Below are 27251 nucleotides of genomic sequence, written 5' to 3'. Positions count from 1 at the left end.
CTCTGGGTGTTCAATTTCTCGACTGTAAAATAAAATTGAATGGAACTACATAGTTTCTAAACCCACAGGTCCAACTTTTTTTTCACTCTTGTACTTCAAATTGACCATTGTAAAGGATGTGACAGAGGTAAGCAATAGACATTTCAAAAAGAAACCAGAGTTCTCAAATACAGTCCACATTTTATAAATGTCATTTATTATTAGTTATTGATGTTTAATTATAAAAGGCATGTTAAATAGAATATCTGATTAACAGTAAATATTTATTAATGCCTACCTTCTGCCAGGTGCTCTACTAAACATGGGAGATAAAGAAGGGTAAAAGACAGTCCCTGCTCTTAAGGAGCTTACAGTCTATTGGAAAATAATCCCAATGAAAGGGTTCCATTATATGGAACCTACTGCATGAATGCACAAAGGTTTCTGCAGCCTGAAAGTTCATGTACTTTTTTTTCTTTTGGTTAAGGAAGAGAAACCTCCCATCAAAACTCTCCCTGGATTCAACATTTTGTTCCCATTTCCCCTCAGGTATTGGGTTTCTGTTGTGAAACCTAGTGATAGGAAAGAAAATAATTTAAAACTCAGTTTAAATTTGTATATGATAGAGTAATACCATTTCTCCCATTTTTAGATTTTGAAAATTATTCAGAAATGCCTTTCCCTTTCTGAATTATAAATCTTTTGTGGTTCAGACAATGTAAGGATGATATTATCCCATATTCCCTTTTTATTAAGGCTATTCAGAAATTATTTATTTTGGGAAATAATGCTTTATCAAAATGGCCAATATGACAGACAGCACAATTAAAACTGGCACCAAGATAAGAATAAGAGAAATGCTTCGTTCACGTGGGACCGTCTTCTCCGCATATGGCTTGAATGGTTCCAATCGGTTTATTTCATTTGTTTTATCTGTGAAAGACATAATTTCTTAGCCACTGTTTTTCATGAGATGGTGATGTCATTCATTCTTGTTTTATTGAAGCCATATTTGTTGTACATACCTGTAAGTCCATCACGCTTTGGATTTGCTGTGGGGGTGAGGGTGGGAGAAGAAATGTAAACAGGTGATTACAATCAGAATGACTTGTTATTTTCATTGTTTTATAAGCTAACTCCCTCCATAGATATTTGCCTAATACACATTGCACATAGTCTTTTTTTTCTTTTTAAAGCAATTGGGGTTAAGTAATTTGCTCAAGGTTACATGGCCAGTTATTTCTGGGTGTGGTGCTAAGTATCTGAGCCCAGATTTGATCCCCCAGGTCATCCTGACACTGGGGCCGGTGCTCTTACTCGCTGAGCCACCTGGCCGCCCCTGCACAGAGTCTTTTGTCAATAAAAAGACAGCAAAGAATTATTGTTGCAGAGATCTGTCTCTTTTGTCATAGACCCAAAGTATGTAGAAATCCTTATTTTCACCATTTTAACTAATAACATAGCTTGACAATTAACGTTTAGAAAAACATGGTATTTCCCACTGAAAGTTAAGATTACACTAGACCCTTAGAATGGAATGCCTTAAGGTCACTTAAGGATTGCCTAAATTAGGGAAATGATAGTTTCATGAGTAGAACAAAATGGTATAATGAGAAGACACCAAGACTTCAAGTCAGAAGAGTACTGGATTCAAATCTTGCCTCTGAAGCTTATCGATTGTGTGACTTGGAGCAAAGTATTTCTCTGCATCTCAGTCTGCAAAATGAAACCTGTAACACCTACCTCATGTGGCATCTTGTGTTCATTATAAAGGTCAATCGATAGCTGTAAGGCACAAATTGGCTATATGAAGGTTGTTCTGTCATTTCAGTCATGTTTAGCTCTTTGTGACCATATTTGGGGTTTTATTGGCCAAGATACTAGAGTGGTTTGCCATTTCCTTCTCTCATTCATTTTATAGATGAGGAAACAAGCAAACAGGATTAAGTGACTTGCCCAGGGTAAGTATCTGAGGCCAGATTTGTACTCAGGAGGATAAGTCTTCCTGCCTCCAGACCTGGTACTCTGAACCACCTACCTGTCATGAATAGCTGATATGGATGTCAGCTTTTAATTGGAATTTAATGGCAAGACTGTAATTAATGTGTGCCAAATGTCACATACATAATTATGAGCAAATAAAATGATTTATGCCCATAGATTGTCTGTAAGCCATAAATGGGTTGAAATTTTTATGGATTTTAAATCAATGTGCAAAACATCATTTAAATTGGCTTTTTGTAACTTGAATAAATTGTTGTCAAGTTCAGTACGTGCCAAGCTGGAGATACAAATACAAAAGCCAGATAGTCCTTGCCCTCAAGAAATTCTGTTTTAATGAAGGACATAGCACAAGAGGGAGTGGTGGTCAGGGGGTTATGTGGGTTTGAAAAATCACAAAGATGGCAAATGGAACAATAGGGCACTCAGTTGACATGCTCTTTCCAGTGACTATGATAATCCTGATTTCATTTCACAGAGAAAAAAGGTGGAGAGGTCAGAAGGGGAGGACGTGCCAACTTTGGAGGGGTGCCAGCATAGCTGGAAATAGCTGGGGTAAAGATGAGACTGCACAGTGCCCAGGAGGGCAGAGCAGAATAAAAGCTCCTTCCGACCCTTTGGAATATAGTGCAAGACTGATGTCAGCTTAATATCCCTAACGATGAAAGAAAAGCCCCTCACCACCTGCACACTGATTGGTACCTCTACACCTCTGGGCATCTCCAAAGAGGAAGCTGAATGAAAACAATTAACCTGGATATTTGGAAAGAAAAGTCTAGTTTCCCCATAATTGTATTAAATAATTATCTTGGCTTATTGAACAAGAGAGGCTGGATTCTATTTCTGGGCAGTGAATGGCACTCTTGCAGACAAACAACATCCCATTTCAAAAACTCCTTTGTAATCCTTACCACCCAATGTGGTTTACATATTTCATATTCAAATTCAATATTCACATATTCGCATGATTTCCCACCACTGCTTCCGAAGCACGCTGCCTCCACTCCAGCCACCATTCTCATCTCTCCTCCCCCAAACACCCCCTCATCTTCCCTTAGGACACAGGACTCAGGGTTGAGTTTTGTCCCCTTGCCTGGAACCAGGCTTCCCATGTCACTTTGTGGCTTATGTTTCAATACCGTGGTGGACAAGCATCAAATTCTTCCCCCAATGGAATGTGGGTCTGTGACCCTGGAATGCTGGGTTTAAATATTCTTCCCATGCCTTCCTCCTCAGTCCCATCCTCTTGCCTCCTTTGAAGTTCCCTTTTATGTTGTCTCGCCTCCCCCTTCCCATTAGAATTTAAGCTCTTGTGGGCATAGATTATTTTATTTGCTCATAATTGTGTATGTGACACTTGGCACACATTAATTGCCTCTATATCTATCTATCTATCTATCTATCTATCTATCTATCTATCATCTATCTATCTATCTATCACTATCTTCAGCTGAACAAATTTTTATTAAGCAACTACAATGTGCAGAGCCCTGTTTTAGCAATGGGGAAGATGGGGATGGGGGCAACATAGTATAATATAAAGAACTCCAGATCTGAACTCAAGGGACCTGGGTTCAAAGCTTGTCTCTTCTACTTCTATTCATGTGACTTTGGGTAAGTCACTTTCCCTATCTGGGCCTTAGTTTTTCATCTGTGAAATGAGGAATTGGATTGGTCGTTATTCTCCTTCCACTTCTAAATCTAGGATGCTATATCCTAAGGTACAGAGGGTGAGCCAGCCACTCTTAGTCCTGTTCCTCTCTAGTCTGTATGCAGATGCTGCTATATTTCAGAGAAATCTGAGACTCTGGCTTCGGGGTCTCTCCTGGTAGCCCAGCACATCCTTTAGCTTTAGCCTTTCTTTTGTCTCCTTGAACAAGTCCCGACTGGGACTTGGTTCCCTTCCCTGTTGTGGCCCCAGTCCTATGTCAGATTATTCTGGCTGAGGCCTCTGGCAAGGTCTCTAGTAAGGAGTTGTCCAGCTGGTGTCCTGGCCTTATCTTTCAGGGTGACTCTGGGAGGAACAGTGGTTTCAGGGGCTTTGTAGGGAGGGTCCTCCCAGCACTGAGCAAGCTTCCAAGTTTCATGGCTCTTGGAAACCCTTAGGTGAATCTGTACTGCCCGGCTCTGTCTCTTTGTGCTATGAGCTCTTACTCCCCAAACCACAGCTGATGGCTTTCAGGGCCAGATTACAGAGCTGACTTCCTCTTCTTCTGTCTGATCTCCTCTCAAAAAGCAATGCCCATAGACTCCTGGCCATCATTTTATCTAGTCCTGGCCTGGATAGAGGGGATTGCTTGCAATTTCTCTAATTTTCTTTATCCTTGTGCCTTCCTGTGAATTTTTAGAACTTTGCTGAAATGTCTGTGGAAGAGTCAGACTCCTCTGGGACTTTTTAGGATGCCATCTTAACCAGAAGTATCAAACCATCAACTCTAATCCATTTATATGTTGGTATCGCAGATATTAACTAGGGTGGCAGTGGGGGATTATGTCCAGGGCATTTTCTTCATCTGAAGAAATGCACATAACATGGTATTTCTTTGTAGAAAACAGAAATCTTGACCAGGATGCCCAACTGATTAGAAGTTGATGATACTGGGACGAAGACTGCAGACTACTTCTTTTATTCAGAGATAAATTCTCCACCTTCATCACAGACTGACTATACTATGAACCCAACTGATATTACAGAAACGCAGACTGTAGGCTCAAGAGGGACTATTAGGAAAGAGTGTGATGAACTGTGCAAACAGCTCTGCCCTCCTTACACTGTGCTATCGTGAGAGAGACAGTACATATCTTTGCTTAAGAGGAAATGAGGAAGATGAAGAGAACATTCTGTGCACAAGAAACAGTCACCTAACTATACGAAGTCAAGAAGTGTAAGAAATGTGAAATAGCAAGAAATTGTACGAGAGTTTTAGAAATAAAATTTAGCTAACATTAGGTACTAAAGCAAAAAAGTTATACTTAATTTTTAAGGCCAATAATTTGTCACTGATACAGACAGTTTATGGATCCCCTTTTTTACCTTCCTTCTTCTCTCCTTCCCACCCTCCTCTCTCCACCCTCCCTTCTTTTCTTCGTATGTCCTTCCTTCCCTCCTTCCTTTGTCTTTCCTTCCTTCTTATGTCTATCTGTCCTTCCTTCCTTCCTTCCTTCCTTCCTTCCTTCCTTCCTTCCTTCCTTCCTTCCTTCCTTCCTTCCTTCCTTCCTTCCTTCTTTCCTTCCTTCCTTCCTTCCTTCCTCCCCTCCTCCCTCCTCCCTCCTCCCTCCCTACTATATTGGGGCAACTAGGTGGCAGAGTGGATAGAGCACCAGGCCTAGAGTCAGGAATATCTGAAGATATTGGTTGACTTACCACACAGCCGGTCCACACATGTGTCCTCTTTGCAGGCACTGCAGGGTTCTCCCTCCCGATAAGGTCGCATGTGATTATAATTTCCTCTATGGAGTAGACAAACTGTTCATTAATTGAAACATTTGACTTCAATAGACTATGAGACCTTGAGCTAATTCAAAAGGGTGAAAGACCTGGGGTGTAGAAGGTAGGCCAGAAAGTGATCAGTGGCTCCCAGAAGAACAGAGCACATTCACTTCCAGGCCCAGCACCACTAGGTCAGCCAGTTTCAACACTGAACTATCGCTGTGGTCCAGGCTCATTCACCTTGTTATGGCAACCTCTTCTTGATCATACCTCTTCTACCAAATGAAAATGGCTCATGAGATAGGAACATTTGGGCCTACTTTCTGCCTCCAAACACAAGGAATTGTCCTAAAATAAGATAGCTGGTTGGTTTTTGTTTTTAATCAGCCTGCCAGAACTCCTAGGTCATCCCTTCCAAGGATTCACCTTGGGATAGCACATAATTTTTATTATGCTGCCATGGCTCAAACCAGTTTGGGGCCTGCTCTTCTGGAAATATCTTCAGAACAAATTCATGAATCACAAAAGAAAAATCAGTGTACACTCCTAAGCATCCATCCAGGAGTTTCACTAGGCAGATACCTAGAGGGCCTTGCACTTTGAGGGGCTTCAAAAGTTAATGGAAATGAAGCAGTTAATTAGTTGGGAGAGAAAAGTCAGTGAGTAAACTTAAATCCAATTCACGCTGCAAGATGTCATCAGTCCTCTCCCAAAACAACAACAAACACTGGGAGAAGGATGCTTGACTGAATCCAAACTTCACAGAACAAATCCATTCAAGTCAAAGGGCCACACTTGAGGACCTAGATGGCCACATGTGGCCTTCAGGCCTCAGGTTCCCCATGCCTGAATTCTAGTGAATGTGAGATGTGAATCATTACACCCCCTGCCTTATTCTAATTAGTGTTAATCAGTTTGATATTTCACATAAATCATATAGATATAATTAGGTAAGATAGGGTCTGATACCGTGTTTCCCCGATAATAAGACACTGTCTTATTAAATTTTTTGGACAGAAAAACACCAGAGGGCTTATTTTCAGGGGAGGGCTTATTTTAATGAACATTGACAGCAATTTTAATAAACAGGTAAATGTGAAAAAAAATGTACCTTTATTCAATAAGCAAATCACTGGGGAAGAACAGGATGACGCGCTCACTGCTGCAGCTCTGATTGGATGCAGCTTGGAGCGCGGCGTGCGTTTCACGGGGGGGGGGAACGGTGCATACAGAGGGTACTGTAATGTAGCGTGTAGCACAGGGGATCACCTTCACTACAGTAGCAATCTCAATAGGGCTTATTTTCGGGGGAGGGCTTATTTTAGGGATAGGTCTTATTATCGGGGAAACACGGTAGTAGGCCTTTATAATAGGCCTCAAACTTTAATGTAATGTTCACTACTTTTTTTTTTCACCAGTTATGATGCTCATTTGTGCAACCACAACAATGCTGATAAAGCTATCTCCATCCTGTTTTACTCAAGTTCCATCTCTAAGCCCTGCAGAGGTGGCGTACTCTGATTCTTTAGAAAATTCCCCAATTTGTTTTTTTACCTCTGATCTTTCCTCTCTTGTCAGCATAACCAGAAGACCATCTTATGACCGCTTAGACAATGGTCATAAGTGCTTCGCCCAGCCCGAGACCTTCCTGTGATATACCATTTTTTAGTGGATGCATCAATTTTGGCCCTCAATTGCAAGGTGTATCAGTCAATGAGATTCTGCATTTTATCATGCCTCTTTTGCATATTTGGATATCAAACTCTATAAAAACACAGTCCTGGGAACCATGAGCATTTCAGATCATGAGAAAGATTGTGGGTCTACTTCACTGGAGGGGACCATGGACCCTTTAGAGCTCTGCCTCAGTTTCTTTTCTTGTAAGTTGGACAAGTTTAAACTTCACATAAGTGTGTCAGAAGAAGAATAGAAACCCAGGTTTTTCTGATGCTTCAGAGAACATCCTATAAACTGTACCACATATCTTTTTTTATTGTAACTTCGAAGAAAAACCAAGTAAAGCATAATCAGGTGCACACATGCACCCCAACTAAATTATTTTAATATGATTAGGAGCTCCTAATTGTGTGTGGTGTGTGTGTTTTCTCCATACAAAATAATTCTCCTCTAGTTTTCAGGCACAGATAGCTCTCCATTCAAGGCCTGCCACTTCTGCTGTCAGCATTATTTCGAGACAGATGCATAGATTTCTTCTAACCTACCTTCAGCGATCAAAATAAATGACTTTCAGAGAGATCAACAGAAGAACTTACGCTGGTCCATAGTCACATACAAAAAGTATTCCGGGTTTAATGTTAGTCCTTTTCAGTTCTGGGCAAAATTGAGCTGCACAGCCAACCTTGTAACTACTTGCCCAAACAATCTGAAAGAAAATAAGGTCTTTGATTCAAAAAGGTTACGATGGAATATCCTATCAGGAAGACATGATCTTGAATCCTGTCTCTTGACTACCTACATGGTACAAAATGTATCATTTAACTTCTATTTGTCTCATCTTCCTCACCTGCAAAATAGTGATAAAACACCTACCTCCCAAGATTGTTGTGGGGATCAGGTGAGATAATACATGTAAAGTCCTTTGCAAACTTTAATCACTATTTATTTATTTTGGTTAACAAGCTTACTTTGATCAATCAAACATATATCGTTTATCTAGTTCAGGGGGAAAAGGCCAGCACCTCGAACTTCAGAGTATACAGACAGAAGTTACAAGACAGAGAAACAGATCAAGCATACAGGCTTCCAAACTGTCCAACCATTACATCCATACCAAATCATAGTTACCAGAGAGGGGAGAATCAACATCTGGGTTTTTCAAAGCTGGGGGGCTCTCAGAGGCTGCCCAGAGTCTCATCTGGTCAAATCACACAACACTTCTCTTTTTTTTTTAATGCTTTATTAACTTCTGATTTACATCGTTCGTTTCCGCCAGATTTTGAGTTACAAATTTTCTCCCCGTTTTCCCCCCACCCATCCCTCCAAAACAGCAGTCCCACAGGATATCCCCACCTCTGATCTGCTCTCTCCTATATTTTCTCCCATACCCATTTCAACTTTTCCAGTAGGGCATGGTGGATCTCTATATTTCCCAATTATATGTAAAACAATATTGATAATAGTATATATATATATATATATTTAAACATTTGATTTTAAAACTTTGAATTCCAGATTCATTCCCTTCCTCCCTTATCACCCACCCTTACTGGGAAGATAAGCAGTTCAGTATAGGCTGTACATGTGTGGTTAATGCAAAACAATAACATAGCAGATATATTGTAAAAGACTGACTATATTTCCCTCCCTCCTATCCCACATCCCTATCCCAGTTCTATTCTCTACTTTGATCCTGTCCCTTTTCAAAAGTGGGTGCTTCCAACTTCCCTCCCCCTCAGCCTGCCCTCCCTTCCATCACACAACACTTCTCAAAGTGAGCCCCCTTTAATTACTATTTAAATGCTAGTTATCATTATTAAGAGTCTAATCGGACCTTCTTAAGGCCAGTTTTATATGCCTGAGTGTTTTCTGGAGCCTGACAACCATATAAACTCTTTTATGATGAAGTGAAATTACATTTAAATTTTTTATCTTACATTTGGTATTTTTTTGTCCAAAGATCTCAGAGTGCTTTGTCCAAGTTGCTAAAGCAGGATTTCCATTGTTGGTAGGTATAGAATTGGGTAGGGCAGTGTACTTCATGTTTCAGATATAACCCTTTCTTTTTCCCCATATATTTATAATCTTACTCATTCCCCCACTTTTAAAACTCCAGAATTGTTTTTTCTGTTAGCAGAAGGAAAAGAGGCTAGTAAATAAATGTGAAGAACTAATGTGGTGAAGAGGCAAGATTGTGACCTCTTTGGCTGCAATGAGGTCTCAGTAATGAAATTCGGTCAAAGTGGTAGCCTATATAACTTAAACCCATGTTGCTTCTCCCATCCTCCACCCTCTTAGACTCATTTGTGGTATCTGTGAAGAGAAAATATGAAAAACTTGGGCACTGACAACCTAGAGAGTAGCACTGATGGCATCTGGTGAGGAGAGAGGAAGGCTGCTGATGCCCTCTCTCCAATTCATCACCCTATACCCCTCCTTTCTGAGGAACTATCCTAAGAATTTCTTCTACCCTCACCATTCCCACATCTTGTTATTTGAGAAACATATTGATGATGGGGCAACACAATTCCTTAATATCCAGTGACTTGCCATATCTTGTGGATTATAGTTCTACCTTGTTTCTCATATTCATCTCTCCACTCACAGTTAGGTGTCCAGGATTATTGCAATAGTTTGCTAATTGGTATTCCTGCCTCCAGTCTCTGCCTCTGTCTCTGTCTCTCTGTCTCCTCTTTCTCCTTTCTCCGTCTTTGCCTCTCTGTCTCACTCTGTAGTTGCCTCTCCATCTTTCTGTCTCTGTCTCTCTCTTCCCTCTGTTTTTGTCTCTCTTCCCTCTGTCTCTATCTCTCTCTTCCCTGTCTCTATCTCTACACAAATCCCAAACTGATATTTCTGAAGTTCAACTCTGATGGTGTCCATCCCTTACTGGAGAAGTGTCTGTTGCTTCCTCTTGTCTCCAGAATTAAAGAGTGCTCTATTTGTCATTTGAAGCCCTTCCCAAACTGACTTCAGCTGATACTTCCAAATATTTCCTTTTCTTCCCCCTCCTACACTCTACATTCCAGAAAACTAGCTCATTTGCTGTTGCCCATACCTCCATACCCTTGCTTGAATTGTTCCCTATTGTAGGGAGGACTCTCCTCATTTCCATCTTTTAGAACCCCTAGATCCATCAAAGGCTCATCCCAAGTGTTATCGACTGCTACAACTACTACTTTCTCCACTCCCTCAGGAAAGTACTTTCCTCCACATCTGCATCCCTCCCCCAAAATTGCTTGACATTTTCTTTTGCAAATCATTTGTATACATTTTTCTGTGCACTTGTACTCCTTTCCCCATATAAGGATCTTAAAGTCAGGGACTGGTTTATTTTTGTGTTTATATTCTCAGAAGCCAGAAAAGTACCTAGAATACAGTAAGCACTCAATCAATCTCGTGGAATCTAATCAAATTATACTAAACAGTGGACAAGAAATAGAGAATAAATCCCAGCTGTTCCACTAACTAGCTGTATGACCTTGAACAAATCATATCAACTCTCTAGATTTCCATTTTTTCATCTCTAAAATCAAGGGGCTGGACTAGATGCCAATTATACAACAGCATAACTGGAAAAAAAATAACAAAACAATTGAATATGAATGTCAATGAATTATAAAGACCAAGGTTGGCCCTAAAGAAAATATATAAGGTAATCCTCCTTTTCTTTTGTGGTCTATGGTTCTGGAATACTGTATATTATAGAAATTTTTATGTGTTTTGCTGATTCTCTTTCCTCCTCTTTACAACTCAAAAATTGTACATATTAAAAATAAACAAACAACTCTAGAGGCTTGACAATCTTACTTCAGACCTTCTCTTTAAAACATTAGCTTGGGTTTATGTCATTGTTTAATAACTAACATATAGTGCTATCTATGTCTATCTATCTACATTACTAGTATTATTATTAATACTATATATCTATATTACCATAGAGCTATATATATTATTCTATATCTATATACATTATTATATAATTACTATTATCTATATATATTACCTAGATACATCATGTGAGGTGAATATAACAGGTGTTATTGAATACATTTCAAAGAAAGATTAAATGATTTGCCCATGGTCACCCATCCAATAAATGCTCCTGTTCAATAAACACCAACAATTCCTGTGAAAGCCAGACTTACAGCATCTTTTGAACATTGACTCCACTTTGTGAACAACTTCCATGTTTTTGTTTTCCTGTAAATCACCTGATCTGAGAGAATTCCATTCACTTGCTCTCCACCCCTACCCCCCAACTTGGAAAGTGCCTGACCTTTCTTGCAATAAGAAATCTGATCACCTAATCCTACATCCTGTTTTGTATCCTGTTTATTGTTTTCTTTCAATGTATAAAAATCGGTATACAACCTGTCTTCAAATTCTTTGTGCCTACTGAGGGGCCCTACACCCATTTTGTTATGCATACTCTGCTAATAAATTGCATAGTTTGGACTTTGTTTCCTCAGTTATTATGAATCCATTCATGACACTCCCCATTATCTCAGGGATTAAAAACACATTTCTCTATCTGGCATTTAAAGCACTTCATAATCAGGCTCCAACCTAGCTTTACAGAATTATCATATATAATTCCCCTTTATGCATCCTATAGTCTAGCCACGCCATTCTTTTTTGTTGCTGTCCACATACAACATCCCATCTCCTCTTTCCTCACTTTTACACAGGCATCCCATGGATGTAATAAACGTTTTTCTCATTTCCGACTCTCAAATTCCCTAGTCTCCGTCACAACTCAGCCCTAGGACATCTTTCTATAAGGTACCTTTCCTGATTCCTTGTAATAGCAAACAAAATAGGACTTTTTGCTGTTTTTCTGGATTTAGCTTTAGCTACTTAAGTGCTTTTGAGCCTCACCTTTGATTGTATCGAGTCTTTAATTGGAAACAGTATACATTGCATTGCCATTAATAGGCCTAAGAGAGCTTGAAGATCTTCCCTGACCTTAATAAGCTGAATGCAATCACATGGGAGCCCATGGTGGGAGGAGCTTGATAAAAGGGTGGAACAGAAAGTAATGATAAAAACACGAGAAGAGCTGAGAGAGAGAATGCTTGTGATGTTGGTGGTCTGTCTATTGATCTGTGTTACTTTCTCAGACATAAAGTGAATTGAGATGATAGTGCTGGTAAGACTGTGTAAATATTGTTGCAGCCCTGTTAAGCTTTGTTTTCCTAGAAACAGAAACTGTGAAGAGCTTGGAGTGGAGCAGTCCCCATGAGCTTAGATATGGAACAGCAGTGGTGAGCTGCCTGTGTGTGAATTCAGGCAAGAGTTGAGAGCAGTCAGACCATGGAGGAGGAGCCATGGGGTCTGGAAGCCAGCCTTGTGTCAAGATGAAAGAGGACTTTACTATGGATACTCTATATTTACTGATGAGATTTTTAACTTACTGTGACCTAGGGGTGGATGCTGTTTGTAATTTCTGCTACCCCTTAAGGATGATTGACACAAGGGTAATTGGAAGCCAGTCTCTAGTCAAGATGAAAGAGGACTTTTTTTGGGGGGGGAAGGGTGGCAGGGCAATTGAAGTTAAGTGACTTGCCCAAGGTCACACAGCTAGTAAATGTTAAGTGTCTGAGCCCAAATTTGAACTCAGGTCCTCCTGACTCCAGGGTTAATGCTCTATTCACTGCACCACCTAGCCACCCTGAGAGGACTTTACTTTGATACTCTGTATTGACTGAGGAGATTGTAGCTTACTGTGACCTAGTGGTAGATGGTATTTATACTCTCTGCTGTCCTTTAAAGATGACTATAATATATATTGAATGATATGTTTTGTTTAAGTGTATGTGTCCACCTTAATAATAAGTTGTTATGTTATGTTGTTGTGAATGTTATGCTTTAGTTTATTGCTGAATAAATAGAGAGTTCATTATACTATGTGATTAGACTCTTAAAGTTATTCACAGCAGCAGTCCTCAGGAGAGCTGTCGTAATTGGCTTTACATCCCTGCAGCTGCTAGTCCTTTTGCAACCTTCCTCTAACCTCTTAATTTTTATTTTTATATACTTATCCATGTACATTTTGTCTCCCTGGTAGAATGTCAACTTTTTGAGGGTAGGGGTGGTTTCTTTACTGCCTTTGTGTCCCTAAGGCCTAGCATAGTGCCTGGTATACAAAGTAGACAACAAATATTTGTTGATAGGTTGTTTGGGGTCATTACAAATCAAATGAGAAAATTACCTGAGTATAATGGCCACACATACGAGTACAATTCCGAGTCCGGAAATCATAGTTTTTGACCTCACCATTCCATGACTTGATGGCAGATTTTTCAGAAAATGCCTGAATTGAGCCTCCCCAGAGATTCTCTCCCAGTGAAGAAAAGGTAGGATGTAGCTTTCTAGGCTTATGCAGATCAGAATTATGTTTAAACTCACACCTTTCTGCCCATGTTTTAGCAATCTTGGCCAAGTCTGCATCCCAGCTCTACAAAAGAAACGAGCAATTAGTAAATGATAAGCACAAGAAACCTGTCACTCATAGGTTTGTTGAGAAAATGTAGAATAAGAATTTGGTGGGAAGAAGTTGGGTTAATGGAAGTATGCGGCCGGCCTGCCGCACCTTGGGACACGTTCTGTGTGTAAGAGTGGTTTGTGGTGTATGTGGGCACGGTTTTGTTTTTGCTCATGTACGTTGTATCTGCCCATATGAGTGCCCATAGGGTTCATTTGGAGACAAGAACAGACGCCTCTAGCACTTCTCCCTCTCCTCCTTCTCCAAGGAAAATTTTTATTCCTGCTAGGAGGAAAAGCTGGAGATTGGGGTCAGAGCTTGGTTACTCTGCTTTTCTCAGAGACAAGGAATACCAGGTTAGGTTTATGTCTATCTGTTCTCTTAAATATTATAAGTATAGAGGAAGTAATTTTTAGACTCAAGCTTTATTTCTGATCACTATCCCTTAATAAAGGGGTACCCAAGCTGCATATCCAGGATTTTACTTCCTTCACATCAGATACCAGTTCCGCAACAAATACATATAGCAAATAAACCAATTTATCTACATTGATAGCAACACAGAAATCAGGTAAAGTATATACATATCACCAATACTACAGATTCAATGAGCTCTACTTGTGGGAGTGAAAAACTCAGCACAACTAACAGAAAGAGTCCCAGATCTCACCCCAGAGGAGAGATCTCACCCAAAGCTTCTAGCTTAGTAAACTAGAGATAGGGACGTGATAGAGACAAACAGTTTCTCTACATGTCAGCTTCTTCCCAGAGTCATTCTCCCTCTAGAGTCGTATAGAAAGGTTAGAATGAATGTGAAGGTATATGTAGAACCTATGTCAGATTGCATGCCATTGGGGGAGGGGGAAGGGAGGTGAGGAAGGGGGAGAAAATTTGGAACTCAAAAACTCGTGGAACCGAATGTTGTAAACTAAAAATAAATACATTAAAAAAAAGAAATATTGGAATGGTGTGTCTTCTCTATTGACATTGGAAACCAGAAGAGCATGGAGCTCTCTTCTCTCCATGTCTCACCAACCCTGTCTATCCATAATACAGGCATGGGATGTTGAGCAATCAATCTCCAACAATGAGGAGAGAGTCCTTAAGCAAATAGTACATTATCAGCAAATGTCAGTTCTTATCAAATATATCTAATAAGCATCTGACGTCTAAGAAGTATAGAAAACTATTAGTAATATATGACCAGAAACCATCCTCCAACAAATAAGTGACCAAGGGATATGAATCTACAACTCTGAAAAGAAAAAAAAATTACAATCCATTAACAATCATATGCAAAATGCATCAAGATACTAATAATATTTTAAATAATACAAATAAAAGCAATTTCTTGTAAAACCTAGAAAATTGGTAAAGATGGCCAAAGATGAGGAATAATCAGTAATGGAAGGATTGTGGAAAGATGGATGCATTAATGCATTATTAGTGGGGCTATGATTTGATCCAAACATTAAGAAAAGCAATGTGGAATCATGTGGGGGCCAAAAAACGAATAAACATTCATATACCTTGACCCTGAGATTCCACAGTTAGATATGTAATTCAAGGAGATAAATGATAAAATGAAAGGCCTCCTGTGAACCGAATTATTTATGACATCACTTTCTCTAGTAACAAAGAACTAGTAGATGTCCATTGATTATGAATGGCCAAATAAATAAATGATGGAATACTATTGTTCTATAAGAAATAAGGAATCTAAGGATTATAGGGAAGACATGAACTGATGCAAAGTGAAGTTAGGAGAAACAGGAAATCTAGTTGCCAGGGATCCACCACAGAAGCAAGAACCCACCTTCCTTTTGTACCTGCCATGGATTGTGTTTGTCTCCTTACCATGAGCAGCATATTACTGGCTTTGGGGGTCACTTGTGATCGAAACTCGTTATGAAGGTCAACACAGTTTTTGATGAAAGCTTTGTTTTCGATGCTTGGTAGATTATTCTTTTCATATGTCCAACTGCAGATGGAAAAAACTGAAAATATCGTTATTCCAAGCCAGAAGTCCATGGCCATCCAAATCCTGTGTCTAAAAAACTTTGCGAGAATGAGACATCAGACCTTTACTGATGTTTGAAGGGTGTGTCCTGTCTTAAATTGTGAGGCAACAGAAAGCAGAATAGCATTAGCAAGAGGGAAGTCTGAGGAAATTGGTTAGTGGTTATTGAAGTTGCTCTTCTGAATGATATAACAGGACATGGTTGGTTTTTTTTTTTTGTTTTTGTTGCTATTTTTTTTTTAACTTTTAACACTGACATTTAAAAAGTTAAAGAAATATAATTTCTGGGACATAAGTCATTTTATTAATAATGCTAGCATTTTAATAAAAGAGGGCAGTGGCATTCTTGAATGCCAAAGATCCTCATGGTAGTGGGCTCAAGGCTTTTATGTCCTTGGAAAAGTGAGTGTTCCAGAGGGTGGCAATCAACTCTGGTTAACAAATCATGGGAGAAAATGAATATTACAATGAGGGACTGGACCTATTCTAATGAATTCCAATTCTATCATTTATTTCTATATTACCACCAACTTTGGGCAATCTAATTAAAGAATTTATCCCCATCCAGACCTAAGTAGACAACCATGAGACTAAATTCCTTGTAAAGTTGGGTTGGGATCTGACCAAGATTGATTCTTATTATCAGTAATGTCCTTTAAGAGACTGAACTTTGAAAAAAATTAATTTAAAAAGAGAGACTGAACTTTGAAATGAAGACTATAGAAATGGAGACACTTGGGGTCTCCCCAAAACATTGGTTATTAATAATAATTTCTCTCCATTGTAACCATTTCCCTTGCCTCTTCCATATGAGATAGTTTACCCCATTCTGTCTCTCCCCATCTCCTCTCATTATATTCCTCTCTCACCTCTTAATTTCACCTTTTAAGTATCATCCCTTCCTATTAAATTGGTCATGTGCCTTCTATCTATGTATACTTGTACACATATATACACACATTCACATATGTCTTCATATGCCCATATACCCTCATATATATGTATATACATATATATATATATACATACATACACACATTTCTATTCCCTTCAACTATTCTCATACTGAAAAAAGTTTCATAAGTTACAATTATCATTTTTCCATGTAGGGATGTAAATAGTTCAACTTTGATAAGTTCCTTATGATTTCTTTTCCCTGTTTACCTTCTCAAGCTTCTCTTGCTTCTTGTATCTGAACGTCAAATTTTCTATTCAACTCTGGTTTTTTCATCAAGTGTACTTGAAAGTCCTCTATTCCACTGAATGACCATATTTTCCTCTGAAACATGATACTCAATTTGCTGGGTAGGTGATTCTTGGTTTTAATTCTAGCTCCTTTGACCTCTGGAATATCATATTCCAAGCTCTTCGATCCCTCAGTGTAGAAGCTGCCAGATTCTGGGTTATCCTGATTGTGTTTCCACAATATTCAAATTGTTTCTTCCTGGCTGCTTGTAATATTTTCTCCTTGATCTGGGAACTCCGGAACCTGGCTATAATATTCCTAGGAGTTTTCTTTTTGGGATCTTTTTCAGGAGGTGATCGGTGGATTCTTTCAACCTCTATTTTGCCCTCTGGTTCTAAAACATCAGGGCAATTTTCCTTCCAGAATTTCTTGGAGGATGATTTCTAGGTTCTTTCTTTGATCATGGCTTTCATGCAATAATTTTTAAATTATCTCTCCTGGATCTATTTTCCAGGTCAGTGGTTTTCCCAATGAGATATTTCACATTGACTTCTATTTTTTCATTTGTTTGGATCTGTTTAATATATCTTGATTTCTCATAAAGTCACTAGCTTCCATTTGCTCCAATCTAATTCTGAAGGAATGATTCTCTTCAGTGAACTTTTGAGATTCTTTTTCCATCTGGCAAATTTGGCTTTTTAAGGCATTCTTCTCCTCATTGGCTTTTTGGGCCTCTTTTGCCATTTGAGTTAGTCTATTTTTTAAGGTGTTATTTTCTTCGGTCAGGTTGTTGACTCTCATTTCATAATTTTCTTGCATCGTTCTCATTTCTCTTCCCAATTTTTCCTCCACTTCTCTTATTTGATTTTCAAAATCCTTCTTAAGGTCCTCTATGGCCTGTAACCCCCTTGTATTTTTCTTGGAAGCTTTTGGTGCAGGAGTTCTGACATCACTGTCTTCCTCCTGTTCCAGGCTTTGATCCTTTTTGTCCCCAAAATAGGAGTGTAAAGTTGGGTTTCTCTGTTTAGTTTGCTTCCCTTGTTTACTCATGTTGCCACTCAATTACTTGACTTTTGGGCTTTTTCTCACAGTAGGACTCTGCTACCAGACAGGGGAGCTTTGCCCCAATCGCTGGGGTTTCCTCAGCTGCCAAAGGTATTAGTTGAGTGCCCTCTCTGAAGCCTCCACACACTCTGGCAAGCTGGGTTCACACCCCAGGGCCTCCACCCTAGACCGAAATCCAGACCCAAGCAGGTTAAAGCAAGAGCAATTATCCCTCAGACTAGTCACTTGGTACCCCTCCAATCTGCAGGCCAGGAGCTGAAGCTGCCACATGGCTGTGGCTGTTGCATGGCTGAAGTGCTTCAGCTACTTCTTGTCCCAGGGGTGGAGGTTGACTGTACTCCTGAACTACCAGATCCCAAAGTCCACACTCCTGACCTCTCACTGTGTCCTTAGCATCTATGTGTTGATAATTTTGGAAACTGCCACAGATGCTGGTGATCTGAAGTCCCTCCAGCGGGTGGTTGGTCAGGCACACCCTGGGGCTAAAACCTCAGGCTCCAGCAGGGCTGGGGTCAGCTCCCAGACCTCTACCCTAGACTGAAATCCAGATCCAAGCAGGTTAAAGCAAGAGCGATTACCCCTCAGACTGGTCATTTGGTCCCCCTTACACTCTGCAGGCCAGGAGTTGAAGCTGTAAGGTGGTGCCAGCACTGCATCTCAGTGGCTTCTTGCCCTGGGGGCAAAAGCTGACACACTCCCACCTATTGGGTCCCAAAGTCCAGACTGCACTGACTCTCACTTTGTCCTTTGCATCTATGTGTTGTAGAATCTGGAAATGGCCACAGTTGCTGCTGATCTGGAGTCCCTCCAGCCGGGAGCTGGTCAGGCGGGCCTGGGCTTGGCTCCCAGAGTGCTGTGCTGGCCGATTTCTGATGGCCTGCTGGGCTGTCCTCAGTGGGAGGTTAGCTTCCCTGTGTCATTTTGAGGGTTCTGTAGCTCCAAAGTTTGTTCAGAGTCCCCTTTGACATGAATTGGAGGAGGTGGGAGTAGGAGCTACTTCACAGGTGTCTAGAAACACTTACATGTCTTCTCTCTCCTTAAAAATCCTTCACTGAATCTGACCATCTCTGCAAGCTGCCATCCTATGTCTTGCCTCCTTTTTGGCAAAGCTCCTTGGGAAAGATGCCTACCTCCTCTCCTCTCACTCCCATCTAAATCCTCTGCACTCTGGCCTCTGACCTTATCATTCAGCTGATATTGTCCCTCCTCTGATGGCACTTGGAGTTGAGCATGGAGATGTGACACATACACAAACTATAATACATAACAGTACATGACAAGTTCTTTAAATAGGGTCAACAAAATGCTATTTTGAGATTGGGGTGGGAGAGTGGCAGAATGTCATCATTAAAATGCAATATTCTTGAGAGAGATGACATTTTGACCAGATTTTGAAAGATCGGAAATCTGGGTAGAGCACTGGCCCTGGAGTCAGGAGGACCTGAGTTCAAATGTCATCTCAGACACTTAGCAGCTGTATGACCCTGGGCAAGTCACTTAATTCCAATTGCCTCCAAAAAAAGATTGGAAATTGTGGGGAGGGGGGAGAGGGCACAGAGTAAAGACACTGAAGACAGAGCGAACAGCATGAACAAAAACATGGAGCCTGGAACACATGGGACATGTTTGGAAGACAGTGAGCAGCCCAGTCCAGCTGGAGTGTAGGGTATATGGAGGGTAGTAATTTGAGAAAAGACTGACAGAGGAGATTCCAGAATGTGGAGAGCTTTAAATGCCAGAAAAGAAATTCAGTCTTTATCTAGTGAGCAATAATGTCTGACAAACATGTTGGAGCAGAGAAAGAACGGAAGTAGAAAGCCCTATTATTGTGATAGATGATTAATCGGGCCCCTCTTTTCTTTCGATCACTATTAATTGGTTAATATGACTCCATAAGGGTAGTGATTATAAGTTCTATCTATTAGGCATGAGCTGTGAACTGAAGATTACAAGTTCAATTCTTTAATCATAGGAAGCTAACCCCTTTATGGTAGACATTATAGTGACCAAGCCCAGAGTGGCAGAGGAGATTCAATTACATGGAAAGTCTCTCAGCTATTTTTGTTGCCCCTCCATCCCTTGTCACCCCAAATGGGGAGATAACTATGAACCCTTGGTCAGTGAGTGACCTTTGTTGCCGACCTGTGGCCTGCTTTTCAACCAGCCCATTGACTTGGTAGGACCTCCTAAAAGATCAAAATAAGTCTGTCAAGGTCTGTTCATTGACCCTTTTGTCAATTAATGGGATTCTGCATAATGGCATTTTGCGTAGACCCTCCAAGGGTCTATTCACCAATAAGATTCTGTGTTTTTGATCTTCTCCACCTGTTTGGGTATCAACCAATAAAACTAAGGCCCTGAAGGAAGGGGGTATCTCAGATTGTGAGGAAGATCTGAGGTCCCCTGTATTAGAGGGGACAATGGACCCTTCAATAAAGTGCCATTCATTTGCAGATGGGACAATTTGCAACCCCACATTAGGAAGTTACTGCAATAGTCCAGGTAGGTGACAATAAGAATTTACAACAGAATGTTGTCAAGAGGGGTAGAAAGGAGAGGACAGTTACAAGAAATGTTGCAGAGATAGAATGAATATGACTAGGGGCAAGAAAAAGGGAAAAGTCAAAGATAATATCATGCATGGGAAATGCTGCAGGTCAAAAGGGAAATACTTGTTATCTTATCATTTAGCTTTGAACATTTTGGTTTTGAGGAACTGGAGGGCCATTGTAAGGTGGAGGTATCTTGTGGGAAAATTGAAGATGAGGGTCATTCATGTTCAGAAACAAAGTCAGGGTTGGACCCACCATTGTGGAAGCTACACATGCTGATGCATCAAGGCTTCCCATGGTATAGGACATTCCTCTCGATGGGGAATGAAGAAAATCCATCCAAGTGGCAGTGCCTAGATCAGAGTCCTCAGAACCACCCACCTTAATGGGTCATGAAGGAGAAGAAGAAGATCCTGTGAAAGAGAGAGGGAAGTAGCTGGAAAAGTAAGAAGGTGAACCAAGGGAGTGTGCTATCTGTAAAGCTAAGGAGGGAATGGTGAACCATACCAAAAGCTCCTTTGAAGCACTATGATATAGTGAGTAGAGTCCTGGATTTAGAGTAAGATAGAAGAGCATCATATTCTACGGTAGATGTATTTTGTTATTTGACTATGTCATGTCTCCCTGAGCCCCAGTTTCTTCATCTGTGGAATGGGAATAATACTGCAGAAAGCTTGTGATATTCCAAAGCAGTAGTGTCAAACTTAAATGGACATAGGGGCCACCAAAGGACTTCTTATGGCCACATGTTGACATAGAAAACCACATATGAACATTACCTGTGTCCTCTAGTATTTTTATTTATTATGTTAACTATTTTCCAATTGTTTTTCAATATTTCCTAAAAATTTATTTTATTTTTAATTTATGGAATAAAACAAATATTATCATAACATGGTACAATAAAAAAGACAGCAGGCCACATGTCTGACACCTTAGAGTACTATTTAAATGCTAATTATTATTATTATAAAGACAGGTGGCAGTGCTCAAATCTTGTTTAAGACAATAACTGGGAGACTTTTAAGGTGCTGTCTGCCTCAGTTTCCTCAACCGTAAAAAATGTGATTAATTATTGTCTCTACCTCATAGGGTTGTTGCAAGGATCAAATGAGATTTGTAAAACACTTAGCACAATGCCTGGCATATAGTGGGAACTTAATAAATGTTGGTTTCATTCTATCTATTCCACTAGACAGTCAAAGAATGCCACAACACCAAAGAAGGTTAAGAACCTTGCTGTACTGGGTACAAGATATATACTTCACTAAACCTCATTAGAATTCCCAAGTTTGATGCAGTTTTTCTATTTTTTTTTATCTTCCCTGGTATGTAACAGCTAGCTTATCATGAACTCATTAATTTTTAAAGCAACTGTCACTAAAGGTAGGAAGGAAATTTGATCAACCCTCCTTTTCGACAATCCCTAAAGTAATCATGATTTGTTTGGAAAAAGTGGGTTGCTAAAATGGGTTTACAATATTTCTACAGAAAAGTTCATATAAAGTAATTTTAGTCAAAAGGAAAGACTTACTTGTCTCCTGCAGGCAAACTGGGAGGAAAGAAAAATCAAGCCCAAAAGAGATAAATGGCACAGTGGAAAAGAGTAACATGGTGCCAAAGTCTAGGGCTTGCAGGTGGAAAAAAAGTGGGTGCTATGGGGTCCAGTGGGCTAGTGGCATCAAATTAGCAAGAGATGCTAAAATTGGAACCAATTTCATAAAATTGCTTTAAAAACTAACAACTTTGTAAAAGCACTTTCACTTCTGGGCACAGAAAACAGAAAAAAATTATAAAGCAATCCTGCCTAAAGCATATCATCAAAAATGTATTTTGGCATAGTAATTGTAGATGATGCTAAGTCTTCTCAGTCTTTAATACTCTTGAGATGAATACATCCATCAGCGAGGATATTTCTTTAATCTTAACTATGTCTTTGGATAATAATGTGACATTCTATAGTTCTTTCATCTAAAACCTTCAAAAAATCTAATTATAAAGCATGCATAGGGCGATATAGTGATTCATTGTCCCTAAAATTAGGAAAGTGAAGAACAATTCATATGGGAACATTCAGCTGAGCACAAGATAAAGAAACTGTGAGAAATTTTATTAAGCATTTTACATTAAATATATTTCTTGAGATAAAACCATGATCTCTATATTAGTCTCTGTCTTATAGCATGGCACATTTTAAATTTAGATAGATAGGTAGATAGACATATAAATGCGTATGTATGGAATAGGGTCTCTTATACATATGGAGAGGGTTAGCCTTGATGGAGAAAAGGGTCACTTCTTCATGTGGATGTGTTGAAGGAGGAAAAAGGGAAGGAAGACATCTGAGTAATGTAAGATAATGAGATGAGGAAGATCGGCAGCGTGAGATGAGAATCTTAGCTGAGAGGGAAGGGGGTAAAGAGGAGGAACTATGGGAGGCTTGAGGAAGAATGAAAAGGCTTTGAGAAGCTGCTCATGGGAGTGAGGGCTGCAGAAGATGATGCCTTCCTATTGTATTCCACTCTGCACTCGGGGAACCACTGCAGATTTCTCACCAGAGATCTGAGGCAGGACCACAAAGCCTGTTTCCTTGATGACAAGACTTGATGTCTGTTGTTTAGTGGGGACATCAACTTATGTTCCTCAACTATCATCCAGGAAAAATGATCATTTTTTCAGTCTGTTCTCACCTATGATACAGTGGTACAAATAACAGGAGACTCACGGCATATACCATATGATGAAAACATGGTGGAAAGATATTCCTTTGAAGAGCCAACTAAATGGCTTTGCCTTCAACAACACAACTGAGGCTTCCAGCCTAATCTAGATGGCCTTTGAGTGCCCTTCTTGCTCTAGATCTGTGGTTTTCACTAAATGTTTGTAACATTTTGGCTGCTGCAAAACAAAGTGATTCTCATAAAAGAGCATAGGTAACCCAAGACTGGGGCTCTGCATATGCTCTAGAAAAGAAGAAAATATATTACTGCTGCTTATTAAAACAAATCTACAATTTTAATAAGTGGTTTTTAAGTTAAATGAGACACTTAATCTTCATTTCATGTGACATTTTCTCTTCTGACTTCCTTTCTGCTGTACAATATTATTTGTGAAAGTCTGACTGTTTCTTTCACATGTCTTTATCAAGGATACCCCTTAATGTATTCATATATCATTGACTTTAAGATTGCATAGATTTGATGATTATTTGGTGCTGACCAACAACAAACAGTTGACTATTTCTACATTTATTTGTTTTCCTTGAATAAATGTTGATGATTTCTATGGAGGAAAAACATCATTCTGAAGAGTCCATAGGCATGGGAGGCATCTAGGTGGCACAGTGGATAGGATACTAGACCTGAAGTCAGGAAGACTTGAATTCAAGACCAGAATTAGAAATTTCCTACCTGTGTGACCCTGAGCAAGTCACTTAACCTCTGACTACCTCAGTTTCCTCAACTATAAAGTGGAGGTAATAATAGCACCTACCTCACAAGGTTATTGTGAAGGTCAACTGACATAATATTTGTCAGGCACTTAGCACAGTGCCTTACACATAGTAGGTGTGTAGTTGACACATAGTAGGAGCTTAATAGTTGATTCTATCCCTTTCTCTTCCCCTTCCACCTTGTATTTACAGCACCTAGAACTGAGTTTTGCACTTAATAAGTGCTTAATAAATGTGTGTTTCCCTATTAAAAGATGAGGACTGAAGAAAGGCCATTGGATTTGGTGATTATATGGTTGCAGGTAACTGGAGGCAGAAAAGATTCAGTAGATTGGTTAGGGAAGAGAAGCAGATTGCAAAGGATTAACAGAAAATGAGAGATGCAAGCTGATGCCCACCTCTGTCCAACTTTAGTTCACAATATTATTCTTCACAAATTTCATACTCTATTTAAACTACATTATTTGATGTTTTCATAACCTCATCCTGACTTCATTTATTAGGACAGGACATGGAAAAAATCTATCCTTTCCAGGGTTAGTTAAGCACCTATCTCTTCTATGAAACACATCTCATCCTCATCCCTGTTCAAATTTCCATGAAACACTTGGTCTCTATCTCTGCTTTGATCTTATTGTATTCTACTTCCTATCATACGTCTATCATTCTGTCATATGTATTTGCATATAGGTTGTAAAGTCCAGACTTTATTTCCAGAACCTAGTAGGGTGTTTTTCTGTAATAGACACTCACTTTCTAAATATCTGTTGAATTGAATAGGCTTTAGACGATTTCCCCCAAAAGTTTGACAATGAATAAAGGAGAGAAATGAGAGTAGCTACATAGAAATAGAATAGGTCAAGGAAAGTTTTACTTTATTTTTTAGAATCAAGGATAGTTGATTCCCTGTCTTTTAGGGAAGAAACCAATGGAGAAGGTCAGATGAAAGATGCGTGAGAAAGAGGGGAAATTGCTGGAGTGAAGTCCTAGAAGGGTCAGGAGAGGAGCGGATCAGAGAAGAGAATTCAGTTCATTTTTGCAGTTCCTTAGGGCAAAGATTAATTATTAGAGTCAGTGAATCAACATGAGTGGTAGCCATGACTAACTGGGATGGTATTGAGATATTCTTTCCCATTGCTTTCCAAGGCCCATTTTAAAAGGAAAACAACTCTTCCAGAAGGGAGGAACAGAGGAAATAGCTGGTTAGGGGAAAACCACACCCAAAGAAAAGAGTAAGCAGTCTGTCTCACGTTATGGTAGAGACAAATAAGAACAACTGATAGCTTTGACTCCCTGGTCCAGTTCAGCATACGGAGACCCAACAAGGCTAGGTACTTTTCCCCAGTTCTGACCAGGTTTGGTGAACACCCACATATGAAACGGTGCCAGAAATTATTCTTCTTTACTGCCATGTTCAGTAGTAGAAGTGGTGCATACTGTCATATGGTGTGCTTTGAATACACAGATAAATCGATATTAAAGTTTTCTTTGGAGTCTTTTCATGTTCATATCATTTAGATAAAAAAATGAATTCTATCACCTTGCATATATAAGCATGAGATGTTGTCAACAAAGAAGCACAAGGCCATGTTCTACATGTTGCATTTCATTCTTTTGTCACTTGAAACTTCCCTTTAACATGTGCTTCCTGACCAGGACAAGCACCTGGAGGTTCTGTTTTGTTATTTGAGAAACCACATCAAGAAGAGTTTGAGATTCATGAATTTTAGGAAGCATCTTGATAACACTGAGTCCATCAATCACAATATCAAAATGAGGGCACCTTTTAATAAAGTTTTCAAATCTGTAATTTCCTTGGGTGTTTTTTTTTCTGTATTGGTCACCTCCATCAAGCACATCTTTCAGGACTCTCTGCTTAAGAAATTCATATTCTTCTGAGCTCAAGGGATTAGATTCTAACATTTTTCCACAGGTTGAACATTGCCCACGCTTATGAATACTGACAGATTCTCCTTTCCATTTTTTCTCAGGAATACTCTCAAACCATGTTTTTATGCTCTGGGCAAAGGGTTCAGTGGGATGCATTTGATTGTGTCTTAGATATAAAATAATATCCAAGAGTTTTCTTTCAAATTGGTTATTATTCACACCTTTTGCAAAGTCAAATAAAGTCTGAAAAGTTTCCCAATTAGGAATTATTTTATGATTAAGCATTTCAAGATACAAATTCCAAGCTCAGTTCACTTCTTGGTGAAGAAGAGCTCCTTTGATACAGCCACCATAATGCCTTTTAGAAGGAGACATGACTTTTTTGATGTCTTCTAACAAAATCAGGGTCTCTCTCCACCTATCTGAATGGATTAATCCCTGAATGAAAAGAGTATAACCTTCAGGTTCTGTACCTAATCTTCATAATTTCATAGACATCAATAACCTCTGTTGGCTGGTTCCGAGAAACACTCAAAGTCAAGTACCCAACAAGTAGCTTATATCCCATAATACCATTATGTTTCCTGGATATTCAAGGCAGCAGGTATTTTGCAATGTCTGTAGAGCAATTATATTTGATCATCTGTGTTATTATCTGATTTTCAAAAATATCTTTTTATTCGAAATTTTCCTTTCCTTTCTCCCATTCATCTGAATTCAAAGGTTTTGTTGGTAGGAACACAGGGACACAGGAACGCAAGAGAAAACAGTCTTGTTGATTGTTCTCATATCCAAGCATCTCTGATTTCTTCTTAGCAATTCCAGCTGAAAGCAAGGGATGAGGGGAAACAAAAGACTCTTGCTTACTTCTGTTCTTACCACGCTCACTACTAGATACAGCCTTGGAAATCAGCAATTTAGTTGCTTTGGTATTTTGCAGAAATGGAAATAATAGTAATAACAATAGTAATGGAGATAATAGTAATAGAAAAATATCTCTGCTCTTTCTTACTTAAGTGGAAGTAGGTGTATAAAACAGAGAATGTTTGGTTCCCGGGATGTGGTCCCTGATACAGTCTGTTCTTCCAAAGCATCTGCAAACTCTGACAGAAAGACAAAAGGAAAGTCATCACCCAGGATGGAGAAAGAGATCCAGGGACTGACCAAATACAGGAATATGAGGATAGGAAAAGGATCGTGAGGGATGAAAACGGACCAATTTTGAGAAGAGAAATATTCATCTTCTCAATGAAAAATAAGTTAAAGTCCTTTCTTTGTAAGGAGAACCTCAAATATCTAATGGCAGGCAAGAGTGATTTCTCTCTAGGCACTGAGGTAGTTATATCTGATATCTAGGGCAGAGTACTGTGCTTAAAGCTAAGATTCTTCTAGTTACTGGAGTTCAGAGGTTCATAGGATTGTAGATTTAGAGCTGTAAAGTGACCTTAGAAGTCATCTAGTTCAACTCCTTTATTTTACAGAAGAGGAAACTGAGACCCAGAAAGGTTAAACGACT

General features: G+C 39.5%; 1 protein-coding gene and 1 pseudogene across 1 annotated transcript; both read right to left on the bottom strand.

Moving 5' to 3' along the window:
- Window positions 1-240: 240 nt before the first annotated feature.
- Window positions 241-15654, bottom strand: LOC138156729 (glioma pathogenesis-related protein 1-like). The gene is made up of 6 exons (XM_069082172.1): window positions 15429-15654; window positions 13299-13544; window positions 7684-7793; window positions 5345-5430; window positions 1005-1031; window positions 241-912 (listed from the first exon to the last, which is right to left on the bottom strand). Exons 1-6 carry the CDS (start codon window positions 15606-15608, stop codon window positions 752-754), a joined length of 810 nt encoding a protein of 269 aa, XP_068938273.1. The 5' UTR covers window positions 15609-15654; the 3' UTR covers window positions 241-751.
- Window positions 15655-25359: 9705 nt separating this feature from the next.
- LOC138156703 (mitochondrial ribonuclease P catalytic subunit-like) lies at window positions 25360-26865 on the bottom strand (annotated as a pseudogene).
- Window positions 26866-27251: the final 386 nt, after the last annotated feature.

This window comes from Petaurus breviceps, unplaced genomic scaffold, assembly GCF_028583685.1.
Source record: "Petaurus breviceps papuanus isolate PSGF00001 unplaced genomic scaffold, PetGlider_PUasm1.0 156, whole genome shotgun sequence".
NCBI lineage: Eukaryota > Metazoa > Chordata > Mammalia > Diprotodontia > Petauridae > Petaurus > Petaurus breviceps.
The sequence above is the reverse complement of the archived record's forward strand: the minus strand, read 5'-3'. Positions and strand labels throughout refer to the sequence as shown.

Bases quoted from the DNA above. Each gene is read 5' to 3' on its own strand.
- LOC138156729 (XM_069082172.1), bottom strand. From the start codon at position 15,608: ATGGCCATGGACTTCTGGCTTGGAATAACGATATTTTCAGTTTTTTCC. The intron at 7,794-13,298 runs GTAATTTTCTCA...ATTTTCTTTCAG, and splicing joins TGTGTGGCCATTATACTCAG to ATTGTTTGGGCAAGTAGTTA. The intron at 1,032-5,344 runs GTAAGTCAACCA...TCACCCCCACAG, and splicing joins ATGTGTGGACCGGCTGTGTG to CAAATCCAAAGCGTGATGGA.